The sequence below is a fragment of the Dromiciops gliroides genome, chromosome 2, assembly GCF_019393635.1.
Source record: "Dromiciops gliroides isolate mDroGli1 chromosome 2, mDroGli1.pri, whole genome shotgun sequence".
Classification (NCBI taxonomy): Eukaryota; Metazoa; Chordata; class Mammalia; order Microbiotheria; family Microbiotheriidae; genus Dromiciops; species Dromiciops gliroides.
In genome coordinates this window covers 270,717,893-270,738,700 of record NC_057862.1, presented here as the reverse complement: position 1 = coordinate 270,738,700, position 20,808 = coordinate 270,717,893, and the positions used below count along the sequence as shown (strand labels likewise).

General features: G+C 35.9%; 1 protein-coding gene across 2 annotated transcripts in view; it reads left to right on the top strand.

The window, feature by feature from the left end:
- SLC25A21 (solute carrier family 25 member 21) overlaps positions 1-20,808 on the top strand; it is a 745,362-nt gene that overhangs the window by 701,859 nt on the left and 22,695 nt on the right. For both annotated transcript variants that reach the window (XM_043989383.1, XM_043989381.1), the window contains exon 7: positions 2,020-2,184. In XM_043989383.1, coding sequence (XP_043845318.1) covers positions 2,020-2,184 — 165 coding nt within the window. The remainder of the gene's footprint in view (positions 1-2,019; positions 2,185-20,808) is intronic.

Genomic DNA, 20,808 nt, shown 5'->3' with positions numbered 1-20,808 from the left:
ACCGCAAAATAAGGAGGCTTCGTAAAAATGTTTATATTGGAATTAGGGAACTTTATGACTTTATTTCTGTTCTGTACCACTTCTACAAATGATAACTGAACTCTTCTCACTTTTCCCCTTTGATTGTCCTTGATCTGAGTAATCAGTAGTGGGCCCTGACAGTTTGTGTTGCTTGAGAACATAATTATCTTGCCTGAAGGGATGAGCCCCTGGGAATATTTTTAAAATAAAAACAAGTATTTGATGTTTTTATTCAATTGTTGGAATGCACACACCAAAGAAAGTCCTATTTTTGGAGCTGAAAACTGACTTTAAACCTCAGAATACTTGGGTTTTTTGCTCTCCAAATTACAGGGTATCATTTATTGATTTGTTTTTTTATGTGTTTTTTTATGATTTATAAGGGGGAAAAGATTTCCTTGAATTTAATACTATTTGTCTTAGTTAATCTATGTAATCCATCTAAATGAAGAGATGAGTGATACTAGAGAATTTTACCTGATTTATGAATTTATTAAACATGTATTAGCAGGAACTGTAGGAATTTACCATACAGACTAATTCCTGCGCATCATGTTAATTAGATGACTGTGAATGTAAGATGTTTAAAGGGACTATATAATACTTGCTCTGTTTATCCTGGTGATTTGGCTTTATTTGCACATTTACTAACAAGAAAACAGCTTTAATTAGAAAAACTCATAATATTTCCATGACTTTCTCTAATAAGCACTGCTCCAGATGAAGGGTTCAAGCAAATGCCATTGTTTGCATCTTGGGGCCCTGCTTTTCATGTTTCCATTCAGTTCACAAAAATTCAAATTTTGGGCCCTTTTCACCCATGTTTATTGCTATGGAAAAACATGTAGGAGTCCCTTCTCCTGCTCATCATTTAAAAACAGTCAAATGAACACTAGGCAAACCTCTTTGTTAATGAAGGGGAGTTCACTGGTGAATGTTAGGAGTTGTTGTTTGTCCTTCATTCTAGAAGAGGACCATGACATTGGGAGATGATATCCTCACTTGTAATGAATTAGATTTAAGTGATGGAGGGCTGTGCAAAGTCACCAGCCTCACTTTCTCTGCCAGAGCCATTTGGTCCAGTGACAAGATATATATCAGGACAACTGGGAATAGCCCTGGATGAATACTCGAGTGGTTTGCCATATCCTTCTCCAGCGCATTTCACAATTGAGGAACTAAGGCAAACAGGGTTAAGTGACAGCTAGTCTGAAGCCAGATTTTAATGCAAGAAGATGAATCTTCTTGACTCTGGACCGAGAATTCTATCTATCCACACTGTGCCACCTAGCTGCCCTATGAATGTTAGAAGTGGCTAAAATTCAAGTCCCACAGAGATTTTAGTAACCCAAAGCTATTGAACCACAGACAATAATATGTGGCTACTGGGGTAGGTATAACAAACTATGAATAACTCCTACAACATAAGATGTGCTGAGTACCACTCTTTTCCTACACATACCCATAGCTAATTTTTAATCCAGGACTCACTTCCCCATTTCTATCTAGGGAAAAGTATTAGGAAAGATGAAGCAATTTTAGTATTAGTCTTAAAGAAACATAATTAGAAAGGTAAATCTGCTGTAAGAGAAGTCACATAATGCACTCAGTGATCAAATATAAATGCCTCAAGTGTTATCCACTGCTTTGGATTATCCACCTTGCCACTCCCCTCCATTAGTGAAGATAAATTGGAGTTGACTCTATTTGTTTACCTATTAAAGATGGTAGTAATTATTAGATGATGTTAGGTCCTTTAGTTCTATAGAAGATGGTTTTCCTTTATTTTCCAAACAAACTCCTCCATAAAGTCTTTCATTGTAAATATGTTCTTGTTAATTTTATTAGACTCTTCATTTTCTTTAACTCAGTTATTAATAATGTCAGTGCATGGTTGAAAAATCTCTAATGCCTCTGACTTAAATAGCAGTTTAGGAGGTAATTTTCTCTTCTTCATAGCTTCAAAGACAGCTCTTTTTGTTTGTTTCCTTGCTGCAGCAACCAACCACTCTGAATTATGCAAGACACATCATTAAAACGAAGGGTCTGGGACTCCAGGGACTCAACAAAGGACTCACAGCTACTTTAGGACGGCATGGCATTTTTAACATGGTTTATTTTGGATTCTACTTCAATGTTAAAAACATAATTCCTGTCAATAAGGTAACTATCTAATGAATGAAATATAAAGCATAAACAATTTCCCAATATATTTGATATGTGGCTCTCTTTTCAGCTATTTCATTTCAGAGGAGTATTTCCTATTGGTAAAAATACTAAATTACTTCATCTTGTATAAGAGTATCATGATTATTCTGTATATATAGTTCTCCCCCCTACCCCATATCTTTCTGTTGGTACTTCATAAATTCACATAAAATCTCCATAATTTTTCTGCCTCTCAGCTGTTGCTATCTTCATGCAAATCATGAATTTCATAATTTTAAATAAAATGAGCTTGTTAAGGAAAATTCTCACCTTGGGATTTTAACCTTTGCAACACTAACTTTAACACTTACAAAGTGTGTAACTTTGGGAAAAGTCATTTCAATTTTCTAACTCTCTATTCCCTCATCTGTAAAATGGAGACAATAATTCTCTATTTCATAGGTTTATTGTGTAGAAAGAACTTTATATAACTTAAAGTACCATATAAATATGTCATGATTATGTATAAAAATTCATTTATGTTAATAAAGATATTAAATCAACTACTCTAGTCACAGAATTTGGGGGCAAGAAATTACTTATAAGTGCCTTCAGTTTCTTCCATAAAAAGAAAATCAGCATATGGTATGCAATGGAGCTAAATGTTTATAATTAGTTTTGGCATCATGATCACTACCCCCCTCCCTGCCAACACAAACCCCTCTCCTTCTTGTAACCAAACAGAGAAGCTAGAGCATCAAAGTGAACTAGATAAATCTGAGGGGTACTGGGGCATAGCAGCTTGGAAAGAATACTATTTGCAGGTTCTGGCTAGCTTCCCACAGTCAATATTTGATATTGGCTTGTTTGAATGTATTCCTAACTCTTTAAAATTAAGGTTTATAGGATTTAGAATTGGAAGAGGACTGAATTAGACATGCTATAGTGAAAGCCTCTCATTTAACAGATGAGGAAACTAAGGCACAAAGTAGTGAGATGAGTTTCCCTAAGTATCACAGGTTGCAAAGCCAGAATTTAAACCCAGATCTGACTCCAGGTTCAGTGGTCTTTCTACTTTGTCATACATGTTGTGTCCAGAACAGAGCTCTTCCTGAATCCAGAGCATGAGAGCTTTAGCTTTTAAAAAATCAAGTTACTTTGGAGATAAGAACTGGTTGGTCAGTATGACCTAAACCTCTACCCATCATTCCTAGTGCATACACTGCTCTCTATTAACTGAATTTCCAATCAAGCCTGGGGAGCTTTGGATTTGACTAAATATGTGGAAAGAGGTGATTCCATACTGGTGGAAAGAACACTACCTTATTTTGTATACCTGTATGAGGACAGAGTATCTAGCAACTCTTTGGGAGAGACATGCAGAGACAGAACAACTATGGAAGTTGAAGACATGTAAAGAAAGTTTGCTCTTCAACTTGTCCTTGATTTCCAATTTGCCTCACTAGAGAATCTGAGGGCCTTTCCCTTAGGTGATTTCTCTTTCTTGATTTAAAGAAAAATCTCATCTTGCTTCTACCTAAAGAGCACATTCCCTCTTGTGTATTTTTAGTATATTCTAACATATGCATATATATGGCATATATGTACATACATATATTTATGTGTGGATATACACATGCATACACCTCTTTCTGTTGACTCTTTACTTGAATAAATATGTTTTCTCTCTGCTTTTTTGTGATGGATTTTTGTGTAACCAGCATTTGATGGGAAGGAGCCATGCTAACAGGTGCAAGGTTGGAACTACCCTGACCTTTAAGAGCACCCAGGGAAGTACCTAGTGTACCCATCAACCAGCATATACATATAGAATGTAGTTGATGTAGGTGGATATCTATATACACACATCTATCTGTCAGCCTATCATCTATCTACCTATCTATCTATCTATCTATCTATCTATCTATCTATCTATCTATCTATCTATCTATCTATCTATCTATTTATCTATCTATCCCAATACTCTTTTTGGAGACAGAAGAAGGGAGGAGCAAGTGGCCAACCAAGGGCCCTTCTGATCCCTTCTAATTAGGAATCTCAGTCTTCCTTGGAGAAGGGTTGCCCAGATTATAGATATCTACTCCTGTTACCTCCAAGACTGTATGATAATCTATGCAAATATGTCTTTCTTATGTGGCCAATACATACCCTATATTTGTTTATACACTCTCAGTAACCTTCTCAGTTTCCATAGGTTTAATCATCATCTTTGGGAAGATGATTCCTAATCTATATATCCAGGCTTTGTTTCTGATGTGGGGGAAATGGGGTACGGGTTGGGTACGGGGTTGGGGTTCTTAGGAATTCCTCTTTAAAGAATTACACCCTCTTGCACACAAAAACAGTTAGAATAAGATGGTAGTTTATTTAGGGGCAAGGGAAGGGAAGCGGGGAGGGAAGGGAAACCATGAAAGAAATCCTTGGACTTCTCATGGGGAGATAGGCACAAAGCACGTGGCTCAGAGGTACCAATCTCCCTGAGCAGGAGACTGGCAGGTACTTTTATAGAGGACTGATGGGGGGAGGGGTGACCATTTGACTGTGGAAAGTTCCTTTAGTGAGGGAGGACCATCCCCCACTGGTGGTAGCTGGGGGAATTGGGTGAGGAGTGGAGGACCATCCCCCACTGGTAGTGACTAGAGGAATTGGGTGAGGGGTGGCTACTGATCTCTCTTCAGGACACAAAGGCTGCAGCCACACCCAAATTTATCTCCCCAGGGTAAGGGAGACCAGAATGAAGGGTGGAGGTCCCAAAGCTAGCTCAGTCCAAACTGGCTCCGCTTATCTCTCTAGGGTATCTGTCCTCTGGTTTAGTTTCTCAAGAAGAAGATTCCTTGGTGTGCCCCAGAGAACTTCTGGGGTGCTCTGCACCCCATGACATTTCTTTCCAGCTTTTTATCTCCAATTCTTTCTATCTCTATCCCCAGTTCTATATCAATAAATGGCTATTGTACATTCCCCATGTTCTATAGGCATCTCAAAATCAAAATATTCAAAACAAATCTAATTCTCTTACCCTACAAACATATACATCTTCCAAAATTCCCTAATTCTATTGAGACCAGAGCCCATGTTCACAACTTTTTTGTTTTTCTCAATTCTGCACTATCACTCATCTGAGACGTCAACCAGTTTCCAAATCTTATCATTTTCATCTCTCCATATCACAATCTTTCACTTTCTCTTGACTCAAACAACCATTACCTTGGTTCAGAAATTCAAGTTTTTTTTGGACTATTGCCAATAGCAACTTAATTTGTCTCCTTGCATTAAATTTCTCCCCACTGGGGCAGGTAGGTGGCGCAGTAGATAGAGCATCAGCCCTGGATTCAGGAGTACCTGAGTTCAAATCTGGCCTCAGACACTTACCACTTAATAGGTATGTGACCCTGGGCAAGTCACTTAACCCCAATTGCCTCACAAAAAAAAAAAATCTCTCCCCACTTCAGTCTATGCTCCATCTCCCAAAATAATCTTCCTAAAGCACAGATCTGACCATATTACTCCACTACTCAATAAACTTAAGCAATTGCCAATTATAGGATCATAGGATGATAGACTGAATCCTAGCCTTAGAGGCTACTGAATCAAGCTTCACCTCCTTATTTTACGGATAAAGTAACTGAAGCACCAAGAACTTTAAATGACTTAGCTATATGCTTGGTCAAATGGCTAGTAAGTATGGATGGTGAGATTTGAACTCATGTCTTCTTGACTCCAAGTCCAGTGGCCTTGCCACTGTCATGTGTAAAAACTCCTGCATTTGGCATTTAGAGACCTTCACAATTTGTCCTCAACCTATCTTTTCAGCCTTATTACACATTGCCATTATAGAGGGCTAGATGGCACAGTAGATTGTGTTGGCCTTGCAGTTAGGAAGTCTTGAGTTCAAATGCTGCCTGTATACAACACAAGCTGCGTGGTGCTGGACAAGTCACTTCACTCAACCTCATTATCCTCCTCTGTAAATAGTAGCATTTATCTCTCTAGATTGTTTTGAAAATAAAATGAGATAAAACTTAAAACACTTTAAAAACATCACAATGCCATATACATGCTTATTACTCTCATAATTGTTGCTATTCATTCTTCACTTATACTTCATTCTGGTCAAACAGGCCTTCATAGTATTTCTCATAAATGACTCTCAATCCCCTCTAATTGGCTGTGCCCCATATGAGGAATGCACTCCTTGATCAACTCTACCTCTTTGATTCCCTAGATTCCTCTGAGGCTTAGCTAAATACTACCTCCAACATGAATTTTTTCCTAACCCCTTACACAGATGCTAATTCCTTCCCAACACAATTATGTACATGTGTCCATGTTGTTTTACTTGACTAGATTGTAAGTTCCTAAAGGTCAAAAACTATTGACTTTTGTCTTTATATCCCCAACACCTGGCATAGTGTTTAGGTACTTAATAATTGGTTGTTGGTAATTTAATAATTGCTTGTTCCTTGATTGGTTGACTTACTGATACCAGGTGTCATAGTAGCAGTCTTAGATCAAATAGTAATTGAAGCCAAATGTGATTTATTACATAATTAGATTCATCCTCATCAGGCTTATTATACTAAATATTTGCCCTATATAGAGGTATCTTCTGATGGCTTCCTTCTATGAAGGTTTAAGCTTCCTCACTTTTATCCAGGGTTTCAGGATTTCCAGCAAGTCTGCTAAGGGATTCCCTTTCTTCCAGGTGAATTTGCCTTCCTTGCAATTATGTATAAACAATTTCATTCTCCTTTTGCCTATGTCATTAGAAAGCAAAACACACCTACACCCAACAATTCCTCCCTAAATCCCTGAAGCTCTTTTAGGCTAAATTCCCTCCATTTTAGGAAAAAGAGATCAATTAAAGGGGGCTTAAATTATAAAAATGTAGTCTACTAAAGAGAATTTTGCAAAAGACTTCACATTATCTTCTTACAGCTTTATTAAAGATACTCTCTCTATGTGAATGGTTCATCATTCTTAGAAAGATTTTGTTAACAATGAGAAGTAGTTATATGAATCAATAGTTACTGATGTTCTCTCAGCCAACTTTTGGAATGTTAAAATATCTTGAATATGCAAAGAGTCCCTGATTTCATTGACTTGAGGAACTCATGGGGGGAACTCCCACCACCAATACAAAGCAGAATATTGTAAAGAGTTGCCTCAGGCAAGGCTAAGCTATTTACCAAGGGACACAGAACTATTAAGGGTCAGAGGAAGGATTTGAACTCTGGTTCAACAGACTCCATGACCAGCATGTGAACTGTGCAATGCTGTCTTTATGTATATTATCTGTGATTTTTTTTCCATTCTTTGACACCTTTCTTTCATGGAGGTATCTTATAATCCTGTCATTCTCTCAAGACTGTCACTTCTGTGCTGAATTTCCTCAATGTGTTCTGGACCAGCCATTCTTCTTGATTTAATATTTTTAGATGCTAGTTATATTTCTTTATACATCATCTTGGGAAGTGAATTGTTAAGGTAGATGTGGTTGTTTCTCCTTAACTGATAATGAAAATACTTTATCATAGAAACATCAACAGATATTTTATGTAGTTTATGGCTCAGGTGTTTCTCATACTAAACTTTCTCTATGTTTGCTTTTGATTCCATTGCTTTTCAGTGTTTTATAAGGTAATTTTCTTTCTAATTTTCCATCATCTCCCTCCATTGTACTAGTAAATTAGTTTATATTCTAAACTATTGTTAACCCTGGCTGCCATCTCTCTGTTTGGGAAGAGAAAAATGTTTGCTACTAAAGACATTTTCAAGTCACTCTTGGTTTCTCATGGAGGTTACTTTTATATTAGCTAAACTTTTAGACCATATGGCTATATTAATTTTTCATAACCAAAAGTTCATTTGAACTATTTACACAGATACATCCCTAGTTCGGACCTCATCACCTCTCACCTGTCTTCAATCCATCCTCCACATAGCTGCCAACGTGAATTTCTTAAAGCACAGGCATGGCATTCCCTACTCAATAAACTTCAGTGGTTCCCTGTTACCTCCAGGACCAAATATAAATACCTATGTTTGGCATTTAAAGCCTGGCCACATCTTTCCAACCTTACACATTATTCACCTTCAAGCACATTAAGATCTAGCCAAATTGGCCTTACTGTTTCTCATATACAACACCCTATCTCCAATCTGCATGCCTTTTCACCAGGCTATCTCGCATACCTGAAGTTCACTCCCTATTCACCTCTACAACTTAGAATCTCCAGTCTCCTTCAAGGCTTAACTTGAAAACTGCTTTTTACAAGCCTTTCCTGATCTTCCCAGCTGCTAAAGTCCTCCTATGCAAATTATGTTATATTTTTAACATTTGTATCAGGCCAATACGTGTAATCTTTGAAAAGGGGAATGGAAGGCTATCATGTATCAAGAATACGGAGGTAGGTTGTTTGTATCACTTAGTGGGATGTCCCACCAGTAACACAAGGAGTTTATGCCTGACTCCACTGATAAGACAGATTTACTGACCCCCCACCCCCCCCATCCCCACCCAGATTGGCTAGCTTGTGTCTCATGATCTTATCTCTCCTAGGTCTAAGGGTATATTTACATGTATGTTATTAATCTCTCTCTACTTATAGACTTTCCTGTTTATGGAAACTTGTGCTTACTTAGGGATAGGATTTCAATGTGCCTCTACTATGTTTGTGACTTCCTAATCAAATCACTGTCTCTTCCTCCTCCTTTCCCACACCTCAACCTCACTATAGTCGTCCTCTAAAAAATACAAACCTTTCTTCAAATCTCTACCCTTACCAGCATTATCCATGCAAACATTATTGGCCATCAAATGTTCTTTTATATAAAGGGTCAGTAAAACAACAGGAATGAAAGAACATTGAGCAATAGGGCAAAAATTCATATAGATTGGAAGAAGTCAGCACTCATGCTTGCATATGCAAAACCTTCTCCCTTTAACTTCTTTCCTTTGTGGGAAGTAAGGAGAGACAAAAACTGGAAGGAGGTAGACAATTCATGGGAATTGCTCCCCAGTTTCCCACAGCAGAAAGGAGACAGAGGAAGAGATGGACACATCTGAGTGAGGCCATAAACCATTTCTCTACAGTCTGTTTAATACCTTTTAAGTCCATATTCAATAGCAGCCCGTGAAAACCTCAGAAGGAAAGAGCAGTTAAGCAGACATTCCCAAACTACATGCACCACTCAATCCTGCCTGCCTGACTCCAATATAGAGAATAAACTCTCCTCATCCAGCTTGACTCAGAATCCTTCAAAACCCAGGCACAGAAATCTAAGTTTAAAACATATCACAAACTGGCAGATAGCACTTGCTTGCATATTTCATATATAGCCACACTCAAAACACAGGTAACACACACAGAGAAATATATAGATACATATGTACACATATATACATATGTACATACACACAAAAACACACACACATTGCCTCTCCTGATTAGATTGTAAGATCCTGGAAGCCAAAGACTCTTTTACTTTTGTTTTTGTATCTCCAGTACCTAGCACAACACCTAGTTCATAAATATTTGTTTATTGATTGATCTATAAGAATAAGTTAAATTGAAGCCATTGCAGTTTGCAATATCTTCTTGCCTTTAGCCTTAATTCTAATTTGATAATGATTTTTTACCCTTGTTGTTGATATGACTCTTACATTAGTAACAAGTTGTCTCCTATGTGATAAGATCTAGTCAATTTAATTTTGTATGATGGTATTCATTGCTTACCATATCCAGTACCTTCTGATTTTCATAAGAAAAAAGGGCATTCAAGAAATAGTGCTATGAGACTTTTGAGTAATTTGGAACATATTTTTTTATAATCTCTGTTTCTACCTAACTCATTGAGTATCAAAGTATGTGATGACTTACTTTGGAAGATATTGACAAATTCTTTGTAAAATATCATCACCATAGTTACTAGAGCATAAGTTGCAATTACCTTCATTATAATCTTGCTTGTGCAATATGTAATGTCCCAGGAAATGATTATTTCTTTTTTCCTTTGGGCATAACATTAAACAAACTCACTAAGGCCTTTGTTAACTTCTCTAAAGAAAAGGTATGAGCCATTCTTCCTTTTAGAGAATCACAGAATTAGAGGGATCTTAGGAGCCAAATGTATACCTGGACAAATATCTCATCTGTGACAAGCTTGATAAATCGTTATCCAGCTTCTTCAGGGAAAGGAGACATGCCACTTGAGAAATACTCCATTTAGGGAGGGAAGGGAGGATGGGAGAAAAATTTGGAACTAAAAATCCCATGAAAACAAATGTTGAAAACTATTCGTATATGTAACTGGAAAATAATAATAAAAAAGAAACACCCATTCTACTTCTGGATTACACTAATTGTTAGAATCACTGAATCACTCTGGATCACTGCCTTTTCATGGAAGAGGGGCTTCTGTAACTCAATGAAATTACCAGATATTCCATGCAGGGTTACCCAAGATGGACAGGTCATAGTGGAGAGTTTTAACAAAAGATGATCCATTGGAAAAAGAATGGGCAAACTACTCCAGGATATTTACCAAGAAAACCCCATGGACAGCATTATCTTGGGCAGACTTTGGGAAATAGTAGAGGACAAAAACCAAAAAACAAAAACCTGGCATGCCATGGTCCATTGGGTCACAAAGAGTTGGACATGACCAAATAACTGAACAGCAATAATTGTTAGAAAGGTTTTTTTTAATTGCTATTTAGGTAAAATTTTCTTCTTTACATATTCTACCCACTTTTGCTAGTTCTGTCCTCTAGGTCTAAACAGGATAAGTCTATCAGATCTTTCATATTACAGTCCTCCAAGTATTAAAAGATGATAGCTCCACCTACCTCCCCCACTCAGTTCTCTCATTTAAAAGCTGAATTTACAATCTTCTTTTAATGATTCTCATATAGCATGAACCTAAGGCTCTTCACCATTGCTCTTGCCACCCTCTAAATGTGAAACCCCAAACTAAGAACAGTATACCAGATATTTTCAGGCATAGGACATCTAGAGATGGAAGGGACTTCAGAGGTCACCATCTCTCATTTTATAGAGGATGAAACTAAGGCCAAAAGAAGTTTAAGAAATACAAGTTATCAAAAATCACACTAAGAAGTTATCAAAATCTTCTACCCTGCTGCTTTGCTGTCCTGATTAATGGCTGACTCTTTGATACCACTACTTCAAGAAAACCCCAGGCACTATACTTTATTTACCTTGAAGCTCACCTATATAAGCTTCTTGCGATGTGTATGTAACTGCCATATCTATTGGGAAAGAAATCTCCTCTACCCTTTGCTGGCGATGCAAGAGAGAAATAAATGGTGGTCACAATAAAGAAGCTACCTCAAAAGGGCAAAAGGGAATAGAAGCCATCTCTCCCTTTTCCACAATGAGGGATATTCTTCCCCTGTTATATTCTCTTGACCCTTCATGGCAACAAGGGACCATACACTGGTCGTGCATACTCCTTACAAAACAAAAAAAAAAACAAAAAAAAAACAGAGTCTATATGGCTCCCTGGAAGGGGCCAGGATATAGAAACACCCTCATTCATTGCTATATAAGTAATCATTAGTAATATGCTATAAACTACTTATGCCTACCTTGCATCTTCCTGTTGCCTTTTGGGTCATCTACAATTTTGATTTTTCTGAGATAGGAATCCTCTGTGATTTGATGTCATATAGCATCACTTGGAGAGTACTTAAAAGATGGCCTTGGGATCCATTTTCCCAAATATTATCCAGATTAATCTCTCCCTTTAATTCTAGACCCATATAGATTGTCTGTTTCAGGGATATGTACTGATGAACTAACTAAATCATTTACCTTTACAAGTGTATTTCATAATATGCTTGGTATGGGTTCTTTACCCACCTTGTTTTTTGCCAAGTGAATTGCTAAATCTCTTTTGCATGTCTTATTGAGAAGGTATTGTAGTTTTCTGGGGTTTTATGTAATCAGTACAATACAAACAGAAGTATCTAAAGAATCTTAAACCTATAAGGAATGCCTTTTCTATCTAGACTTTGCACAGGACATTCTTGGCACTGGTGAACATCTTCAAGGATCATGTGGCTCTTTTTGATCCCATCTTTCATCTAGGTGTTCAGAACATCATTGAACAAAGCAATTTGTAATCATATCCACTAGTTCTTTCAGAATCCTGGATTGCAACTCTAGGTCTAGTGACAGTCAACAAAAGAAAGTAGGTGCTTTATTACTAACTCTTCATTTATCTGGGATTCCAACCTTTTAAATTCTGTTATTCCCAGTCTGAAGATTGCACTCCTTGATTAAAAAAAAAAAAGCAAAATAATAAATATGTACATAGAAAATGTAGGTAACAAAACTGATCATGGAAGTAATTGAACCCAATTTCTTCAGGTTAATTGTCTATATTGTCCAAATTTGGATTTATATAGTTTTTTTATATGATTAAAAACCCTATCATATATATTAGATGGCAGATGAAATGCCGCCACTTTAATGATTTATGGATAGCCTAAATCACCATATTTTTCAACAATGACAGTAAAAATATTTATCATCAAAACATCATCAGGGGTCAGCTAGGTGGCACAGTGGATAGAGCACTGGCCCTGGAGTCAGGAAGACCTGAGTTCAAATCTGACCTCAGGCACTTGACACTTACCAGCTGTGTTACGGTAGGCAAGTCACTTAACCCCAATTGCCTCACCAAAAAACAAAAACCAAAAAAACAAATATAAACAACCCATCATCTGAATCAAAATCAGAAAAACACATGCATATGCTAACTCTGTCTCATTATAATATTCTTCCTTATTGGAAATTCCACACAAGATATATGGGTTTATATGACCCCAGGAGAAACACTGTCAACTTGGAAGTGGTCTATATTATTGATTACAATCTTTTAAATTCATATTTTGAGGGTATCAAACAACAAATAATTAATTACAATGGAAAATAGTTTGTTTCTAGGAATTAACTCCTTCAGGCCACAAATGACCATTTATTGGATTGTATCTCCCAGTGACATAAGTGGGATGCCAAGCCACCAACCTGGGAAAGTTATTGTATCTGCCCAAAGTGAGTCATTTATTTCACAGGATCAGGCGTATCAGGAAAGAATGTTAATTAACTCCCTATCCATGAAGAGAACCCCATAAATATCTATTTCAAGTGTTCTGAGGACTTTGTTTTCACTGGGAAAACAACCTCTATTCTAAGTTAAGGAGACATAAAACATATTGATTTTATGGCGTTGACATGTGTATAAAGATTTCTTAATAATTTTAACTGCTATCTCCTTATTGCATGATTTTCTTACATACTGTGAGTAGTAAAAAGCAGATAGAAATTAATCATTTAGCTGCCCATAGCATTACATTCACAGCCATTTATGAAGTGCCATCTATATTCTTGTCACCGTGCTAAGCAGACAATAAAAAATACATAATAATTTAGAATGTTTTCAGTTTCTTTTGACAATATTTCTTGTACTGCTTCACCATGATAAAAATAATATATAATATATAATAATATAATATAATAATATATAATATATAATAATATAAGGAATCAAAAGCATTTAAACAGTGAATAATGTTTCATATAATCAAACTATCTTGCTTAGTTGAGCATTTAAATCTGATCCCCTGTTCAGCTTAGTACAAGTATCATTAAATTTGTAACTAACATAGTAACATATGCCTTTTAGGAATATGTCTAATTAGGTGGCATTTTATTGGTGTTGATAATGATTTGCCCATTTTTTACATTTTTGTTTAGTTTGAGGATATCTTTACACATTTTAGCTGTCAAACTGCAAATATTTTAACTTCACTTTTGAGGACTAAATCCTTACCTGAAGAGTACACTGATTTCAGTGGAAATTGAAAAGTCTAAGTGGGGACTTAGTTCTAACTACTTATATCTAGAAAGAAAAGAATCTGAGTAAAATTGGATATTAGCAAGATTAAATTTATGACAGCTTTTTCATATATTTCCTTTTTATTATCATTAGCCCTATAGGTCATCCAATGAAACTAAGATAAAGGCATTATGGTTTCATTAGCAATAAATTGCTTCAGGGAACCAAAATTTCTCCTCTTAAGAAACTATTGAATCTACATACTATCCATAAAATTCTCAGATGTGTGAGATCAAACCCTAAGCTAGATTTTAATTTTTTTTTTTTACTGGGGATAAAGTATATCCCTTCTCTTGTTAGTTGGCATAGATTTCATTCCACTCCACAAGAGAAAGAAAAATGGTCATTTCCTAAAGGAACTTCTTAATGTGCATCACACAAACAGATAGAAATGAGCTGAGGATAGTTTTGAATTCTCAGTGTTTACTGTGCATGTATATATTGAAGCCATTGACCATTTCTAAGTCATTTAATTAAGGAGATAACTATATCAAACATGATATAAGTAAAATGTTGAGTGACTTTTATTTGGTGGAATTAAAAAATTTAATAAAAAAGAGAATTAGGGAGCACAACTCAAGCAACAACCTTGATTAAAAAATGACTTTCATACATTCAATTGTAAGTCTTACCACCAAAATTTTTGCTTTCACATCCTAAATTGTTAGTTTTGAGAGCCATTGTAGAAGAGATGTGGATATTGCCTAAGAAAATGGAGCAGTATTCTAAACTCACAGAGGGAATGCATAAAGCTCTTCCTTCATCCACTAGGTCTTCTTGGAAAGTTGCAAAGTACTACTGAAAGGCAGCTGGGTGGCACAGTGAGTTGAGAGCTAAGCTTGAAGTCATAAGGACCTAAGTCAAATCCTGACTCAAACACTTACTGGCTATGTGACCCTGGGCAAAGTCCTTACCCTCAGTTTACCCCTCTGTAGAATGGGGATAATAATCTACCACCAAGGGGTTGTTGTGAGGATCAAATGACATAATATATGTGAAGCATTTTGCAAACTTAAAGCATTATATAATGTTAGCCATTAATATGCACTCATGTGAGAAGTCTGGTATATTCTTTGCTTTAATAAATCAGATGGTTACTATTATGATTCTACTCTGACTGTTTTGATATCAAAAAACATTTTGTTATTCGTGCTACTTTGGTGAAGCTTTTAAGACTATCTTACATTTGACAACATTTTTAAAAAGATAACTTGAGGAACAGAAAAAAGTGGAATTTTCATGCTTATTTTCTGCATGGCTACATTTCGATGTGTAGCTTTTAAAAAGGACTTTGATTTAATTCCAAAGCCCAGAGCCCTGCCAGGATATAATCTTGGGAATAGTCCACATTCCATAAAGAATGTTTATCAATTAAACCATCTTATTTCTGAGCTAGTGACCTTCTGTGGAGTGAGGATCTAGCATTTTCCCAAGATTATCTCACTTAAATAGAAAACAAACACTCCAAAAGATTTTTCTAAGAGAAGTTTACTGAAAACCACTATATTAAAACTGAAATGTAATGGATATTTCATGGAGATAGAATATAAACTCCTCAAGGGCAGGCGCTATTTTATTTTTGTCTTTTTATTCAGGGGATCTAGCATAGGAATTTCATATACTTTAAAAATATTATTTATTAATTTAATTTTAATTTCACATATGTAGGTCTTATTATTGAGAACATTCTGACATCCCTCAAACTGTGACTTCTGATTGCATTAACCTGTGATTGCCACCTATGTATTTTTGCCCATCATGTGTGACATATCCATTCCATCCAATAAGTTTTATAAGGCAATGCCATTCAAAATCTCCCAGAATTTTTCTCTTAATTTTTTTTACAAATAAGTGTATATTTTAAGCTAGTTGTGCCCTTTGACTAAGATATTTCTCTGCTTGAAAAATTTTTAAGGTTTGCTGACTAACATTTTTTTTAGATCTCCATGATATGGCAATTGATGAATCAATTACATTTCTGTATGAAATTATTTTAATTGTGATGAAAACCCCTTGGCCATCCATATCCCATTTCTTATATCAATAACTTTATTAATAAGACATACTAGTATGGTTTTGAGTGCCATTTACTATTCTCAATTTTACTGAGCTACTTACTTTCTCATAGAATGAAAGAAAGTTAATTTTTATGATTAATTCTGTGCTTGTCCAGTGCCCACAGATTCATTTCTAGGGAAAAGTATACATGAGATATCAGTATGAAACTTCTGTGTAGTCTACAAGATGTCAAACTCTTTCATTCCTGATCTATATTTTTCAAGGAATTTTTCACCATCTTCACTTATTGCCACTTTGACATCAAATTCCTTTTGTATCGAGTTAGCCAAACAATATGTTAGTTTAATTCAGAGAGTATTTTTGAGTTCTTTGTAGAATTTCTCTACCTCTTTATCCTATGAAATGGATATTGGTACCTCAGATGCATTTTCATGATAGTCTTTTTGGTTTTTGTTTTAAATTTTTCTTTTATTTTTATAAATGACAAATATACATAAACAAACATGAATAGTCCCATATGTAGAGAGGAACTGAAAAATAATGTCTCTAGTTCATAGAGCTGTTTTTTATTTGTATATTTAAAATTTGGCATTGTGACCATTCTGCTTGTCTGTATTTACTTTTGAACTTCCTTTTTTTTATCTCATGTTAATTTTTAAAATAATTCATTGATATTTATCTTTCTTTTCTTCTTCATTTTTTGGTGCCATTAACATTATTCCATCACTCCTCTTCCTAATTATCTCCCCCAAAACATTCTTGTATAAGAAATAACCATAATCCCAGCAAAACAAATCTGATTGTTGTCTGTTTCTAAAAGTATCTCATTCTACACCTCTAATCCATCACATATGTGTCAAGAGGTGGGAAATATAATTCATTTTTAGTCCTCTGAAGTCCTGATTTTTCATTGCACTTATCTGAGTTCTTAAGTCTTTCAGAGTTCTTTTTCCTTCACAATGTTGTAATGACTGTATAAATTATTCTTCTGGTTCTCCGTGCTTTGCATAAATTCATACAAAACCTTCTGGGTTGCTCTGAATCCATCCCTTTTGTCATTTCTTATGGATAAGTAATATTCCATTGCACTGTAAAGTTGCTATCTGTACAGTGGCTAAAATTCTAGCTAAACTGTCTAAAAATCTATTGAGTGTTCACCATAAATTATAAGCTTTAGCAAGAGTTTAGACTTTTAAGTATTTATTAAGGAACATAAGAATTTGGTGAGGAGAGAGAAAAAGGCCAAGATTCCTTCATCTATCTATCTCAGGGAGCCAACATCTCAGCTCCACTCAAACTGAGGTCCCAGTCCAAGGAGAGCTCGCTCTCCCCCTCCTCCTCCCAGAAGCCTCTTGTGAAACAGGAAACAGGGCCATCCACACACACAGAGCTCCAAGCTAATTGGCTGATAGCTTTGATAGATACTACCCATGAGCAAACATCACTTCCTGACACCAAGGCCACATGGCTTTGTCCTCAGGTCAGAGCTCACAAAATGTTCCTCCCAGCAGGGGGACGTTATTCCAACTCTCACAGCATTCATCTGCCATAATTTGTTCAATTATTCCCCAAATAATGAGCACTTACTTTGTTTCCATACCTTTGCTATGACCAAAAAAAAAAAAATGCTGCTATAAATATGTTTGTGTATATGAGTTTTCCCCTCTTCCCAAAGATCTTCCTTTTATCACTTTGGCATTTAAGGCTAGTAATGGTATCACTGGGTCAAAGGATATTCACATTTTAGTGACTTTCAGTCAGTTCGAAATTGATTTCTAGAATGACTTGATGACTTTCTAGTTCGATCTACTGTGCATCAGTGTGTATGCCCTCCAAAGATCCCTCCAACAAATAAAGTATTTTTCTTATCTAGCTATCTGGTATGTGTGAAATGGAACATCAAATTGCAGTTTTTCTTATCATTAATGATTTGGAGCAATTTTAAAATGTAGTTCTTAATATTTCCCTTTTTTATTCTTTGAGAACACCCTGTTCACTTATCTATTGCTCAATGGCTCTTATTCTTATGCATTTTGACCAATTTCTATATCAGATTTGGATATTAGAACTTTATTAGAGAAAGTTGTTACCAAAAAAGTCAGTAGTTAGATGTTACTTTTCTAACAGCATTGATTTTATCTGTTAAAAAAAAACTTCTTAATTTTATATATTAAAAATTGTCCATTTTTTTCTGTTATCCACTATTTCCTTTGTTTTCCCTATGTGTACTTATGAAAGACACATATTGTACTTCTATAGTTTGCTTATAATCTATTGTCTTACATCTAAGTTGCATATGTTTAGAGATGATCCTCTTCTAGGACATTTCCCTAACAGGTAGGGACCTCTGAGCATGGCTGTTATCTAAAGTTCTAGGAGTAAACCTGTGGGTCTGTACTCATAATACTATATAGCTCATGAACTCCCAGTGGTATACTTCCCACCAAAAGTCAACTAAAATTATACTGTAGGCAGCTATGTGGCATAGTGGGTAGAGTGCCAGGCCTGGATTCATCTATTTTTTTTAGGCAATCAGGGTTAAATGACTTGTCCAATGTACCACAGCTAGTAAGTGTCTGAGGTTATATTTTAACTCATATCCTCCTGATTCCAGGGCTGGTGTTCTATCCACTACATTACTTCACTGCCCCTAAGACTCATCTTCCTGATTTCACATCCAGTCTCAGACATTTACTAGATTGTTACCCTGGGAATACCACTTAACCCAATTTGCTTCAGTTTCATCATCTATAAAACTGGCGAGAGAAGAAAGTAGCAAACCACTCTTTCTTTGCCAAGAAAACCCCAAAAGAAGTCACCAAGAGTCAGACACGATGGAAAAATGACTAAACAATGACAACAAAGGTTATTCAAAATGAGCACTGCTTCTGGCATTAAGGGACCTCAGTTCAAATCCAGTCTATTATACTTATTACCTCTCTGACCTTGAGCAAATCACTTAACTATAGTTTGCATTAATTTCCTCATATGGAAAATGGATGTGTCCCTTCTAGCTCTTTTCCTATCCTATGAACAACTATCAAATAGACTAATTAGCCTAACTATAGGACAGTTAGGAAATGCAGTGGATAGAGTGCCAGGCCTGGAGTGAGGAAGACTCATCTTCCTGAGTTCAAATTTGGCCTCAGACACTTACTAGTTACATGACCCTAGGCAAGTCATGTAACCCTATTTACCTGTTTTCTCATCTGTAAAATCAACTGGAGAAGGAAATGGCAAACCACTTTAGTATGTTTGCGAAGAAAATTCCAAGTGGAGGCACAAAGAATCAGAGATGACTGAAAAAGACTAAATAACAACAAAAAGTCATTTACCTTATGACACAGCAAGAAGAGTACTTTAAAAAAAACCCTCCCCCTACCCTATTAATTTAAGGCCTACTCTGTCATAAATGCATATGTTGTCCATGAAAAGAATAGGCTTAAGCTTAGAGTACAATGCTAACGAAACACACATGTAGGAAGCATATTTGCCAGGGGCAATTAACACTCTTGCCAATAAAGGGTTTGAAAGTCCTTTCAATCTTCACAGTCTTCACACAGCTCACATTTAGCTTCACATCTTGCATTTGCAGTCCCTTCTGGGAAGGTAGTTCAAATAGGCTCCCAAGATCTTCTCTCAGCTATCAGGGACCATGCTCCTTGAAGCTGCTTACTCCTTAGACAATTATCTATCTCTGTTGAGTGTGTATCTCTGTTCTTCACTGGACAAAGTCCCTTACTAATCCAACAACTACCCTTCAAAGTTCCATGTTCAAGGAAGTGGGAGGAAAAGACAGACATTTATTTTTCCTCCACCACTATGTATCTTCTCCACATGCAGCTATTGGTTTGAAATCTCTCCTATTCTTAGAAACTGCTGAAATCTTTCCAGAACTTAAACATGTAAAGCATCCAGAAGTATGACTTATTTGTTTGCTTAGTCGATTGAATTGTTCCCTTTAGTCAGAGAGGTGTTCCCACCTCATAAATGGATCAGTGATCATCTTTTACAATTAGTTTAACACCTCATTAACTCAACTATAATTACATTCTGGGCCTTCTTATGACTGCATTAATTGAATGGAGGGAATGTAGAGAATCACATATAGATCTAATTTCTTCAAGAATGCTTTCCAGCTTTCCTGGTAGTTTTTGCTGAATAACAAATACTTTAAAAGGCTTAGTGTCTGTCAGTGTTGGACCTTGAATCAGGAAGACATAATTTTGAATACTCACCCTGGGTAAATCATTTAACCTCAATCAGCCTCAGTTTCCTCATCTCCTAAATAGAAATGATAGTAGCACCTACCTCATAGAGTTGTTAGTATCAAATGAAATAATATGCAAAGTACATTCAAAACATTAAGGTGTTATATTAATTTTAGCTATTACTATCATTACCATAGTTTTATTGTGTTTATTGATGTCCTTGTGTTCATTGAAGTCTATACTATTTTGTTCATATACTTGTGTGCCTAAGTGATACCAAATTTTTCTATTTTTTAACTGCTGACATATGGTTTTGATAACTACTGCTTTTTAATATAGTTTGGCTATGTTGGTTTTGTTTTTGCAAAACCCCTTTTTAAAATTTAATGTAATTAAAATTATCTATTTTATCTCTCATGATCCTCTCTGTCTCTTCTTTGGTCATCAACTCTTCATCTATCCA